At 42.3% G+C, this 14,394-nt stretch overlaps 1 protein-coding gene across 7 annotated transcripts in view; it reads left to right on the forward strand.

The window, feature by feature from the left end:
* The window catches only part of HERC1 (HECT and RLD domain containing E3 ubiquitin protein ligase family member 1), a 213,003-nt gene that overhangs the window by 59,283 nt on the left and 139,326 nt on the right, over positions 1-14,394 (forward strand). For all 7 annotated transcript variants that reach the window (XM_074966104.1, XM_074966100.1, XM_074966102.1 and 4 more), the window contains exons 8-12: positions 1,485-1,612; positions 3,123-3,267; positions 3,352-3,523; positions 4,940-5,074; positions 11,732-11,897. In XM_074966104.1, coding sequence (XP_074822205.1) covers positions 1,485-1,612; positions 3,123-3,267; positions 3,352-3,523; positions 4,940-5,074; positions 11,732-11,897 — 746 coding nt within the window. The remainder of the gene's footprint in view (positions 1-1,484; positions 1,613-3,122; positions 3,268-3,351; positions 3,524-4,939; positions 5,075-11,731; positions 11,898-14,394) is intronic.

Consider the following 14,394-nt stretch of genomic DNA (forward strand, 5'->3'; position numbering starts at 1 on the left):
GGCGCAGCGGATTTCGTCTTGGATTACAAGCTGCATCGGGGCGTGCTATGAGCTTGCAGGTGTTCCCGCCCCGGTGGTGACGGCCCACTCGACCAGGGCGCAGGCGACTTCCACAGTGTTCCTGGCACAGGTCCCCATCCAGGAGATCTGCAGAGCAGCCACCTGGTCTTTGGTGCACACCTTCACGACCCACTATGCGGTCAACCAGCAGGCCAGAGAGGATGTGGCAGTTGGCAGAGCGGTCCTCCGAGCGGTTGTTCCGTGACTCCTACCTTCCTCCAGAGGTAAGCTTGTAATTCACCTAATGTGGAATGGACGTGAACAAGCACTTGAAGAAGAAAAAACGGATACTTACTTTCTCGTAACTGTTCTTCGAGATGTGGTGTTCACATCCATTCCACCACCCACCTTCCTACCCCTTTGTCGGAGTCGCCTGCAAGAAGGAACTGGAGGGGGTTGTGCTGGCGGGGGTATATATGCGGGGCGCAGTGGCGCCACTCGGGGGGCCCGCTGGCCCAATGGGAGCCACTAAGGGAAAAAGTTTCCGACGCTCGTGCATGCGGCGCGCGCACATCTAATGTGGAATGGACGTGAACAACACATCTCGAAAAACAACAGTTACGAGAAAGTAAGTAACTGTTTTTTTTGCACTCTGTGGTGGACCAGTAAAAGAGAAAGATATGGACTGTCCTGTCCTTCGCTCTGTCTGGACACAGCAGTTAGGCTCCTTTTCTCCAGATGAAAGCTCCTGTAGCACCCCTTTGCAGCAGCTCCCAAGGCAGGTCCTTCTCCCTGCCTGTTCAACCCCCTTCTGAACTGTCTGTTTTCCTTTTAAGTTCCCTCCTCCATCTGAAACATGTTCTGCAGTTGCAGCTGGGCTGGGTCGTTTGGGCCTACGGTTGCGCTTTAACTTGAGGTCTAGTGTGGGGTTTATACACCCCGTCACAACTGCTCTTTCGCAGAAAATGACGTTATGTGAACTGCTGAGGGCAAAGGGCTGAATTCAAAAGAGAACTTCGAGGAAGAAAAGACAGAAAACCTTAAAATTATGTAAAGGGCTTAAAAACAGACATATTAACGTATGAAGGACTGTTAGAAAACTTCAGAAAAACTTTTCAGGCCATCCTTTAAGTTAAAAAAAATATATATAGTTTTACTAAACATGCTAAGGCTTCACATTTAAGAAGACTTAAATAAATGACAGATCACAAAATGAGGAGCTAAGCAACACACTAGTGAAAAAACTCAGTTTAGTATGCTAGGTGTGTGTTCAGTAAACATCTACTACAACCTCTATGCTTCCTTCTACTGAATAGCAATAAAATAATTTAAAATTAAAGCAAAACACTTACCTACCAAAGAGAAACACTGAGGCAAATGTTTTGAAATCTAAAAGGCTTTTGTTTGGGAAGTTAAATCTTCACATAACTGTCATAACTGCAGTTTACTTTTGTCTAATATTACCTTATGTGTCTGTCTGATAGGTAAACTCGGCCATGGTGATACCAATAGAGTATATAAACCTAAAGTTATAGAAGCTTTACAAGGAATGTTCATTCGCAAAGTATGTGCTGGGAGCCAATCTTCACTTGCCTTGACATCAACAGGACAGGTAGGCAAAAAGATATTTTCACTTGAACGATAGTCTTGCTGTTTGACAAGATGCCTGAGACTTGTTATTTAAATGTGTATGGTTATTATTTTGGTTAAAATTATGAAAAGGAATATACGCCTTTGAGACACTTTAAAACCAAACAAAATCTTAAATGTTCTACAACCGGTATGTAAAATTTTACTTAGCATAGATGCTCTGTTTAGAGAAATACAATTTAGAGAAGTATAATTTGTTCCAAGCATAGCTGGAAGAAAGACAAGACACCAGGAGTGTGGTTTAACTAGGCCACAACTTTATTAACATATCTAGGATCTATCCCACCATAACTCATCCAGTGCTATCATCCTTCCTCAAGATCAAAATTGGTACAAGTGGTAACTAATATCATAGTTTATAATTGTAGTTGTCATACATAACAATTATTTCTGTTTTCCAGTAATATACTATAGCTGTAGTATAATATTCAAGTGCCACATGACTTCTTCAGTCTATAGGGAAAAAATTCCCAAGATTATAATATATATAGAAAAAGAATATATGTTTATCTTTACAGACTAGAACTACAGTTTATAATTTCTATCTGTATATTTAGTATACATTTCTGTATTATAAATATAAAACACCAAAGGTCCAGTCTTGCAGAGGTTCTCTTTTAAAGGGTAATACAGAAATGTGGAGCTATTATATAGAGTATTTCATAGTCTTAATGAACATTACAGCATATATAGTAATAGGTTTGAATACATTGTTTATATAAAGCCATATATGTACTTGGGCCCGGATTCAGCAGTCCATTCCTGTCCATGTCAGATAGTAAAGAAAAGGTCTGTGGTCTCAAGGGTCTTGATAACCAAAGAAAATAATTTTTTAAGGTTTATACATATATTTCAGATAAATTTTGATTGTTGCATTGTTTGCTAAATTTCAACAGCCATATTTGTCCATCACCCTTACTAAAATCTCTCTTAACCCCAGTTACTTAACATGTAATTGCAACTCTTTTAGTATTTGTTTTGATTTGTTTGTAAAGGTATTGTGAGGTGTGATTGAATGAAATTTAAGCCTACAAATGGGAAGGAATTCGGGATTAAATTTACCCACAACAGGATGTTTTATATACCAAATAATGTTGGGACTAAAAACAGGAGAATAATCTTATATAGCTTATGTGTAATGATGATTTTGGAAATTATGGAGGTTTGAGGTCATTTAATTTCTCAAATATTTTTTCTTGTGTTGTATATTGGAGAATTGTTATCCCAAAGAATTTTCCGTGGCATAATGTGTATAATTAATTTATGAAGCAGTCAGGAATTTTTATATAAGTGGGTATATCAGAGCCCAGATTTGTACAGAGTGCATAAATACAAGTATACATACATAACTTGCTTGTGAAATTACAGGTATAATTGCAGTAATTACACATACACAGTCTTCTGTAGCTCTGTCTCTTGACAAATACCAATAATATTGTGTTGAAAACCTATATGTATATTTGTGTTTTTAGGTATATGCGTGGGGCTGTGGTGCATGCCTAGGCTGTGGTTCTTCAGAAGCTACTGCTCTTAGACCCAAGCTGATTGAAGAGCTGGCTGCTACAAGAATAGTTGATACTTCAATTGGTGACAGCCATTGTTTGGCACTTTCTCATGGTAAAATAAATATGGTATATAGGGTGTTTATAATCATCTTTTGATTAAAAGACACTGAGCCACACTTTTTGATTGTCTCTTTAGATAATGAAGTTTATGCTTGGGGTAACAATTCCATGGGACAATGCGGTCAGGGAAATTCCACTGGTCCTATTACTAAACCAAAGAAAGTAAGTGGTTTAGACGGAATAGCAATTCAACAGATTTCAGCTGGCACATCGCATAGCCTTGCCTGGACAGCCCTTCCAAGGGACAGGTAAAATACTACATTTTATAAAAATAACCTGATGTGTGTTAAAATTTTTAATTGTACTTGTTAACAGCATTGTACATCACAGTATTGTAATAGTTCTGTTTATAATGCTTTAAAGATTTTCTGTTTTGGTTTTTTTATCATTGTGATTTGTGTTTAACAGTTATAACAGATAGGGACACTGTCAATTCAGAAATATTTTCTCTGAAGGCTTTGTACCTACTATTGGACAAAGAACATTTAAGGTTAATAAAACTGAAAAGTTGAAAAATAATTGTTTTTCAAGTTTGTTTTGTGGATATGACAGCACTTTGTGTCAGTTACATTGTTTCCCTGTATAATCTATTAGCAAGGAAAAAATTGTCTCAGGTCTTGTGTAAACAAACCTCAAGGATAGACACACTTCAGTTTGAGAGGCTTTTTTTAGTTTAACTTAATTGGGAATTGTTATTACTTAACTGAAATAAGCCATTCTAACATCAAAATAAGTATGTCCATGTAGGTGTTTGCTCTGGTTGACCTAAATCAGTTTAAAAATTGTTTGTTAGGCCTGGTCCATGCTTGAAGCTGAAGCAGTTTAATGGAGAAGACCCTGATAAAAAGGCAACATAGAAGTAGAGAAACTCTTAACAATTTTTTTAAGGATGACAATTTTTTTTTCAAAACCTTCTGTTTTAAAGGGAGCTATAGTGGAAATTGGAATTTCAAAAATTAGTTAATTTCATATAACATCAAATGACTGCATCCCTTCAAACTGTCAGTATTATGTCAAAATTTTTGTAGTTAATTAGTAACTTTCGTGATGCCAAACTAGTTTTGAGAATGTTTTACAGCTCCTCTAAGAATTCAGCTTCAAAAAAAATCCCATGTCCGTATATTTGAGGTACCCATAAAAGCACATATTTTGTTTTAGTTGCTCAGTGTTTGATTCAGAGAGACATTTACAGAAAAGAGAGAAACTAGCTACAAGCATCAGGAAGATTTTCTGCCCCAATCAGATTATAACTATTTTGTTAGGTCAAGCTATGAGCCAAAACCTTAGAGTTTTAGGCCAGAAGGAACCACCATATCATTTAGTCTGATCTCCTGTATATCACAGGCCACCAACACTACTCAGAATCACTGAACCCAACAACCAAACTTAGACCTAAGTATTACAGCCCACAGGAGACTAAACGGTTATGTGCCACAGGCAAAGAATAGGAGGGGCTGAGGTCCCTGCAATGGCAGAGAATTAAGTGAGAGAAAACCAGACAATCCCAGCAAGTGTCCCTGCTGCCAATGAATGCAGTGATCGTGTCCTTGACGTGACAACCGTATTAATTTACTGTAACTGTTAATTTATTATACAGATAGTTGCATGTTTTACATGTACATTTATTTCAGTGTACTTCATGCATTTCTTATGTTTGATTCCAGACAAGTTGTTGCATGGCACAGACCTTATTGTGTAGACCTGGAAGAAAGTACCTTCTCCCATCTCCGCTCCTTTCTTGAGCGGTACTGTGATAAAATTAACAGCGAGATTCCCCCTCTTCCTTTCCCTTCATCAAGGTATCTATACAGTATATACATATTTAGTTTTGTTTGTTTGAATAGGGGTGTATGGTTTTGTTTTTTTGTTTTTAATAGTAAAGATTTGGGATTTTGGTTTCCTGGATTAAACAGCCTTTGCATTTCAGATATATTTTGTTTTACAATACAATATTTTTTTCAATGCCAAAAATCTAACTACTCTTCTTTGAGTGATTACACATGTGCATTCCGCTCTTGGGGTGTGTGTACATCCCAAGGACCGTTCTCAAAATCTTTTCCCCACAGTGGTACACATCAGGCTAGCTTGTGTGCCTTGTGCAGTAGCAAGCCACTGCATGCATGTATTCAGGGAGGAGCCGCCCCTGGCCCCCCTCAGTTCCTTCTTACTACCTGTGATGATTGTTTTAGTCTGTTGGCTTTGCTTTAACAAGTGCTCTCAGCTGTTTTTTCTTACATGTAATTACATGTTTGTTTAGTCATTAGGGTTAGTATTTGTTGAGTTAATTTATTCTCGGTTCGCCAAGTTTGGGGTTCCATTATTGGTGCCAAGGGATGCATTGGGCACTGGGATTCAAGCCCTGTCTGGAGTGCTTTAAGCCCATGCCAGTGAGAAACCCGCACTCTAGTTTGAAGTGCTAACATGAGTCTTATATTAGGGATCAGTACCAGATTTGCAAGAACTTCAAGCTTAAGAAAGATGGAGAGGGTAGGCTGAAGTTTCTTTTGATGGAGGCTGTTTTGAGACCACCTTCAGCGCCTTCTCGGTCAGAGATGGTACCAAGAACTTCAGCATCTGTGAGACGTGCACCAAGTCTGATGCTGACTCTCCATCACCACTGCTCTCCATCACCACTGCTGAGGAAAAAGTAGAAGGCTTCCAAGGACACTGCTGGGAGAGGCAGATCTCTCTGGTCCCTCAGTCTTCCAAGAAAGGGAACAGAGTGTTGAATAGAGTGCAGTTAAAATCAAAGCACTCCTCAACTCATCGATCAGCTGGGTCGGCACCATGGATTGTGGTGCTGAGCTAGGCACTATCAAGTCTAGAGTCCAAAGCAGCATCTTCATCATCTTTGGCACTATCTATATATCTTGTCTACCAGTCAGAGACTGTCCCAGTACCATCTGCACCCTCAAGCTGCAAGAGGCTTGCTGAGCTTATTGGTGCCGGTCTCCCCAGTAGTGCAGGAGATCACTCCTCCTGTAGCGGTAGACCGCTTGACTTCAGCTTCCTCAGTATAGTGCCCATCATCAAGTCAGCCTCCTGCATTCTGGAGCTCTTATTCTTTGGTACTGTAGAGATGTAAGCAAGCAATAATGTCTTGTCTTTGCTTTTCCCTGGACTCCTGGCACCAGTTCCCAGAGCTGACTGGATTGGCCCCTCTGTGGTCAGGAGAAAGCAACTCTTCTGACTTGGAGGTTGACTCTTATGTTCCCCAGGTGCAAAGTGTGTCTTGCCACTCTTCTCCTAGACCAGAGGTCGGCGACCTTTCAGAAGTGGTGTGCCAAGTCTTCATTTATTCACTCTAATTTAAGGTTTTGCGTGCCAGTAATACATTTTAATGTTTTTAGAAGTTCTTTCTATAAGTCTATAATATATAACTAAACTATTGTTGTATGAAAGTAAATAAGGTTTTTAAAATGTTTAAGAAGCTTCATTTAAAATTAAATTAAAATGCAGAGCCCCCCCAGACTGGTGGCCAGGACCCGGGCAGTGTGAGTGCCACTGAAAATCAGCTCGCATGCTGCCTTTGGCACACATGCAGTAGGTTGCCTACCCCTGTCCTAGACCTTACCACTTGAGGTATTTGCAAGACCGTGAAACTGGTGCTGACATGGACATGTGGCCTATGACACTGGGGTCCAGCACTCTTTCACTGGCCTTTCTGAACTTGTGAGTCAGGGTTTCCTTCCCCTTCTGAATCCTCCCTATGTCAGTCACATTCAGTTTCCTTGGATAGACGTGGGAAATCAACTCATCGATCCCCTCCTGAACCTGCTACAGAGTCTGGTACTGAGCAGGAAGAAAGTGTTGAAGAACATCTGTCAGGACAGCTAACCAAGGAGGCACAGCCTAAATCTGGGCTAGCTTCATCCTCCTCTCCAGATGAAGCAGTTTCTTTGGGGGTGTTTTTGCCCCTTCCTGATGACTGCAAGGTTCACCAGCAGCTCTTAAAAAGGGGGGCTTTTGGCCATAGATATTCAGGTGGAGGCAGTTAGGGCATCTTCTCACTGCCTCGTCGATGCCTCTGCTGCTCCATCTCAAGTGGCTCTGCCAATTAATGAAGCAATTTTAGAACCTAACAAGGCTCTCTGGCAAACTCTCCTCCCTCCCACAGCAAAGCTAGTGGAACGTAGGTATTGTGGCCACCCAGGATTTTGAGCATTTTTATTCCCATGCCCCTCCAGGATGACTGGTTATCTCGGCTGCCAACGAGAGGGAGTGCTAGGCGAATCCGGCATCTACCCCTAAGTCAAGGGATGCAAAAAAGCTGGACTTGTTGAGAAAAATGTATTCTATGGCAGGGTTATAGCTTAGAATCACCAGCCAACAGGCTTTATTAGGGTGATATGGTTTTAAGATCTGTGATGTTATTCTAAAATCTAAGAACAAGTTGCCTGAGGAGACTAAGCAGAAGTTCCTTTCTCTGGTAGATAAAGGGACGTTGATGGGAAGAACTTCACTGCAGGCTGATTTGGATGCAGCTGACTCGGCTGCTAGGACCATGGCCTCTGTACCATCATCCTGACTGTTAGGAGTCCATGTGTTTCCTTACCTGACTGGCAAGTAAGAGCCTGGTCCAGATCTCAGCTGCTTTCCAGCATTGGCAGTATTGAATCCACTTTTGATGTACTGGGGCTACTAATCAATGCATAGAAATCTGTCCTGCCATCTGTACAAAGAATATAATTAATTGGGGCAGTCCTGGACTCTACAAAAGCCAGGGCTTTCCTACCGTAGCAGAGGTTCCAAGCTGTGATTTATTGCTCTAGGTCTAAAGGTGCATCCTATCATCAAAGTTTGGAACTGCCTCAAACTTCTAGGTCACGTGGCAGCATGGACTTACGAGATACAGCATGCCAGACTGCACCTCAGACATTTACAGGGTTGGATAGCCTCAGTGTATTCACCAGCCTGTTACCATGCAGACAGTGTGGTTCAAGTATCCCCATGGGGTCTTATCCTCCCTGGACTGGTGGATAGATTCTGCTGATGTTTGCAAGAGAGTTCCCTTTGCCTCTCCACAACTGACGCTCACTTAGGTTGCCTTCAGAGTCAGGGGCGTTGGTCTCCCCGGGATCTGACTCCATATAAATGTTAGGGAGCTCTGTGCTATCCGCCTAGCTTGCATGGCATTCCTTCCACACATCAGGACGTGGAACTTATTGGTGCTCATGGACAACACAGCAACTATGTTTTATGTAAACAAACGAGGAGGGGCCTGATCCACAATGTTATGCCAGGAAGCAATCCTCCTGTGGAACTTTTGCATTATCAGTTCCATCAACCCGAAAGCACCTTACCTTCCAGGAGTTCAAAACGCTCTGGCAGACCACCTGACCAGGTTGTTCACAGGCCACCACAAGTCATCTCTCTGACTGGGCATTTCCAGATCCATATTCCAGCAGTGGGGAAGTCCCAAAGTGGGTATGTTTGCAGCAAGAAAAAACAAAAGTCATCTTTTTCCTCCCTGAGGGGGCCTCAGCTGAAAGTCTTATCCAAAGGTAAGCAAGATTCTGCTCACCTTGTTCTAATAGCCCCTGCATAGCCCCATCAACATTGATTTTCAACCCTATTAGCGATATCAGTCAGACCTCAACTGTTGTTCCTGAGAGAGGTGTATCTTTTCTCCCAGCACAACGGTTTCTTTCTTCATCCCAGGCTTCAAGCTCTCTAGCTGATTGTGTTGATTCTTCGTGGCTGGCAACTTTGGAACAAGTTTGCTCTAAGGGGATACAGGAAGTCCTACTGAATAGCAGGAAGCCTTCACTAGGTCTGCTTACTTTGCTAAATGGAAGAGATTTTATACCTGGTCCCTCAGAGGTGCATTTCTCTAGCTCAAGATATGATTAGCCATGTCTTGGACTATCTTTTGTTCTTAAAGGATTTGCTCTTAGTTTGATTAGAGTTCATCTGGGAGTGGTATCCGCTTTCCATCTACCTGTGGATAACGGATCAATTTTTTTCAAACCCCATATCCATCAGGTTTCTGAAGGATTTGTTCAGATTATACCCTAGGTTTATCATATTTCACAGTTGAGCTTAAGTTTAGTACTAGCAAAGTTGATGTTCCCCACCCCCTGAGCTGCTCGCAACTTGTTCTTGTTACACATGTCAGTGAAAGTAGCTTTCCTTGTTGCCATAACCTTGGCTATGAGCTTTAGTGTCAGAGCCTCCCTATACAATTTTCTTTAGGGACAAGGCTTTACTTTGGCTTCACCCTAAATTCCTGTCTAAAGTGGTCTCCAAACTGAATTTAAATCAAGAGATTATCTACCAACGTTCTTTCCAAAGTGTCATTCCTGTAAAGGGAAAGAAATGCTTCATACTCTTGATGTTGGAAGAGCTTTGACCTTTTATCAAGACTGGATTAGGTCATTCAGGTCTTCGACTAAACTCTTCTTTATCATTTCAGATAGAGTAAAGGGCCAACCAGTCTCAACTTGGAGGATCTCCGCCTGGATCTCCAGCTGCATTTGTTTATCTTACCAATTGGTTGACATCACACCTCCGAGTAGAGTAATGGCTCACTCAACCAGGTTGCAGGTTAGGGTTCCAATTCTGGATATTTGTAAGGCAGCTACATGGGCATTGCTCCATACATTTGCCTCTCACTATGCCATATCTCATCAATCCAGAGAGGATGCCAGGTTTGGACAAGTTGTCCTTTAATCCTTGTTTAAGTAGACTCTGAGCCCCCTGCCAGTTTGAATTGCTTGTGAATCACTACAGTAGGATGGACATGTGCAATTACTCGAAGAAGCAAAACTGGTTTTCTGTAACTGTTCTTCAAAATGTGTTGCACATGTTCATTCCATGACCTGCCTGCCTTCCCCTCTTTATCAGAGTCTTTCTGGTGTGAAGAAACTGAGGAAGGTTGGGGGCAGCGCGCCTCTTTATGCATGCATGCAGTGGCACAGGGCACCAGAGGGCCCTTGCCCTGCCCTGATGGGTACTGCTAAGGGAAAAATCTTTCACAGCTGTGCATGAGGCATGCACAAACCTACAGTTGAATGGACTTGTTCAGCACATCTCAGAGAACAATAGTTAGAGAGTTAGGTAACCATTTTTTTTCCTTCCAGAGACAAGGATTCAGACAACTCAATCCATCATTTTAGATCTCAAGACTTACCCAGTCACAACTGTATGGAATTGTATGAGGCGTCTGGGACAAACAGCCTCTTGTACATATATAGTCTGGTATGCCAGATTGCATCTGAGGACTCTACAAGGTTGGCTGGCCTCAGTATTTTTGCTGTGCTGTCACCATCTGACCACTATGGTCAAGGGGCCCCCCCTCACATTTTAGACACTGTAGATTGATGGACGAACCCTGCTAACGTCTGCATAGGAGTTCCATTTGTCCCTCCTCAACCATCGCTAATGCTAGTAATGGATGTATCTGCTGTAGGTTGAGGGGTTTGTCTGGGTTCCTTCACTCACAGAGGATATGGTTCACAAAGGACCTGACTCTTCACATAAATATCAGGGGGTTGGCAGCTATCTGGCTGGCATGTCAGGTTTTCTACCCCATATCAAGGGAAGACGCCTGCTCACTGTCACAGACAACACAGCAGCATTGTTCTGTTTCTACAAACAAGAAGGGGCCTGCTCATCCCTGTTCTGCCAAGATGCAATTTGTTTATGGGATTTTTGCATTGCCAGCTCAATTTATCTCAAAGTCTATTACCTTCTCAGAGTACAGAATGCGTTGGCAGATTATCTAAGCAGGTCATTTACGAGTCACCACGAGTGGTCCCTTTTGATGTAACCAGGTCCATTTTCCAGCTCTGGGGGAGTCCCCAGGTAGACCTGTTTGCAATGAGATACAAGAGGAAATGCCAGCGGTTTTGTTCCCTACAGGGTCACAGTCTGGGTTCCATGACAGATGCTTTCCTGTTGCGCTGGTCGAGCAACCTCCTGTCCCTTTTGGTGAAAGCTGATACCACTTCCATTGGACCCGGATCTGATTTCTCAAAACTCTGGTCGCTTGCGCCATTCAAACCTGCAGTCATTCCATCTAGCAGCATGGATGCTCCATAGTTAGATTCTAGGGAGCAAATGTGTTCAAAAGAGTTTCAAGATGTGCTGTTGAATAGTAGAATACTATCTACTAAGTCTACTTGCCTCTCTAAGTAGAAGTGTTTCTCTAGTTGGTCTGGTTCTGCAGTTTCGCTGATGCATTCTTCAATCCTGCATATCTTGGTCTATCTTTTGTGCCTAAAATGGCAAGGTTTGGCCATTAGCTCAATAAAGGTCCACCTAGCAGCTATCTCGGCTTTCCACCCTCAGGTGGATAACCAATCTGTCTTTTATATTAGAATATCAATAAGATTTTTGAGAGGCCTGGAAAGATTATATTCTCATGTATAAGATCCTGTTCCCCCATGGGACCTAAACTTGTATTGTCAAAGCTGATTTACAGGCAAGATTAACAACAACATTTTGTTTTGCAGAGAACATCACAATTTCCTCAAGTTGTGCCTGAAGTTACTTTCTAATCATCTTGCTCTTGCGTTAGCTGGAGGAGTAGCTACTAGCATTCTTGGAAGGCAGGCAGGCCCACTTCGGAATTTGCTGTTTAGGTTGATGGACTCCTCTGTCCCAGATGAAATACAGGAAGTAAGTAATTTTATTTAATTCACATCCAATTCTCTTTGATGTATAGTTAAGAAAAGATATTCTGTAAAAATGGTACCTTATTATTACCAATATTTGATTTACTGATTTAAAATCCAGTTTTGAGTTGTAAATTGAGCCAGTTCGATAAATAGTTATTGATGATGAATAGATCTCTGAACCTCAGTATAACTTCAGTTGGCTTTTTTATCATACTTATATAGCTATATTATTAGGGCTGTCAGTTAATCACAGTTAACTCACGTGATTAACTCAAAAAAATTAATTGCGATTTAATCGCAGTTTTAATCGCACTACTAAACAATAGAATACCAGCTGAAATTTTATTAAATATTTTTGGATGATGATCTACATTTTCAAATATATTGATTTCAATTGCAACACAGTATACAAAGTAGACAGTGCTCACTTTATATTGTTATTTTTGATTACAGATATTTGCACTGTAAAAAACAAATATTTTTCAGTTCACCTCATACAAGTACTGTAGTGCAATCTCTTTATCATGAAAGTTGAACTTACAAATGTAGAATTATGTACCAAAAAAATAACTGCACTCAAAAACAGAACAATGTAAAACACTAGAGCCTACAAGTCCACTCAGTCCTACTTCTTCTTCAGCCAATCGCTCAGACAGGATCCTGACACAGGGAAGAAAGGTAAACAGCAGGATACGACCCTGGACTTCAGGAAAGCAGACTTCGACTCCCTCAGGGAGCAGATGGGTAAGATCCCCTGGGGGACTAACATGAAGGGGAAAGGAGTCCAGGAGAGCTGGCTGTATTTCAAGGAATCCCTGTTGAGGTTACAGGGACAAACCATCCCGATGAGTCGAAAGAATAGTAAATATGGCAGGCAACCAGCTTGGCTTAATGGTGAAATCCTAGCGGATCTTAAACATAAAAAAGAAGCTTACAAGAAGTGGAAGATTGGACATATGACCAGGGAAGAGTATAAAAATATTGCTCGGGCATGTAGGAATGAAATCAGGAGGGCCAAATCGCACCTGGAGCTGCAGCTAGCAAGAGATGTCAAGAGTAACAAGAAGGGTTTCTTCAGGTATGTTGGCAACAAGAAGAAAGCCAAGGAAAGTGTGGGCCCCTTACTGAATGAGGGAGGCAACCTAGTGACAGAGGATGTGGAAAAAGCTAATGTGCTCAATGCTTTTTTTGCCTCTGTCTTCACTAACAAGGACAGCTCCCAGACTGCTGCGCTGGGCATCGCAACATGGGGAGTAGATGGCCAGCCCTCTGTGGAGAAAGAGGTGGTTAGGGACTATTTAGAAAAGCTGGACGTGCACAAGTCCATGGGGCCGGACGAGTTGCATCCGAGAGTGCTAAAGGAATTGGCGGATGTGATTGCAGAGCCATTGGCCATTATCTTTGAAAACTCATGGCGAACGGGGGAAGTCCCAGATGACTGGAAAAAGGCTAATGTAGTGCCAATCTTTAAAAAAGGGAAGGAGGAGGATCCTGGAAACTACAGGCCGGTCAGCCTCACCTCAGTCCCTGGAAAAATCATGGAGCAGGTCCTCAAGGAATCAATCCTGAAGCACTTAGACGAGAGTCAAGTGATCAGGAACAGTCAGCATGGATTCACCAAGGGAAGGTGATGCCTGACTAATCTAATCGCCTTCTATGATGAGATTACTGATTCTGTGGATGAAGGGAAAGCAGTGGATGTATTGTTTCTTGACTTTAGCAAAGCTTTTGACACGGTCTCCCACAGTATTCTTGTCAGCAAGTTAAAGAAGTATGGGCTGGATGAATGTACTATAAGGTGGGTAGAAAGTTGGCTAGATTGTCGGACTCAACGGGTAGTGATCAATGGCTCCATGTCTAGTTGGCAGCCGGTGTCAAGTGGAGTGCCCCAGGGGTCGGTCCTGGGGCCGGTTTTGTTCAATATCTTCATAAATGATCTGGAGGATGGTGTGGATTGCACTCTTAGCAAATTTGCGGATGATACTAAACTGGGAGGAGTGGTAGATAGGATACAGAGGGACCTGGACAAATTGGAGGATTGGGCCAAAAGAAACCTGATGAGGTTCAATAAGGATAAATGCAGGGTCCTGCACTTAGGACGGAAGAACCCAATGCACAGCTACAGACTAGGGACCGAATGGCTAGGCAGCAGTTCTGCGGAAAAGGACCTAGGGGTTACAGTGGACGAGAAGCTGGATATGAGTCAGCAGTGTGCCCTTGTTGCCAAGAAGGCCAATGGCATTTTGGGATGTATAAGTAGGGGCATAGCGAGCAGATCGAGGGACGTGATCGTTCCCCTCTATTCGACATTGGTGAGGCCTCATCTGCAGTACTGTGTCCAGTTTTGGGCCCCACACTACAAGAAGGATGTGGATAAATTGGAGAGAGTCCAGCGAAGGGCAACAAAAATGATTAGGGGTCTGGAACACATGACTTATGAGGAGAGGCGGAGGGAACTGGGATTGTTTAGTCTGCAGAAGAGAAGAATGAGGGGGGAT

Source organism: Natator depressus, chromosome 10 (genome assembly GCF_965152275.1).
Source record: "Natator depressus isolate rNatDep1 chromosome 10, rNatDep2.hap1, whole genome shotgun sequence".
Lineage (NCBI taxonomy): Eukaryota > Metazoa > Chordata > Testudines > Cheloniidae > Natator > Natator depressus.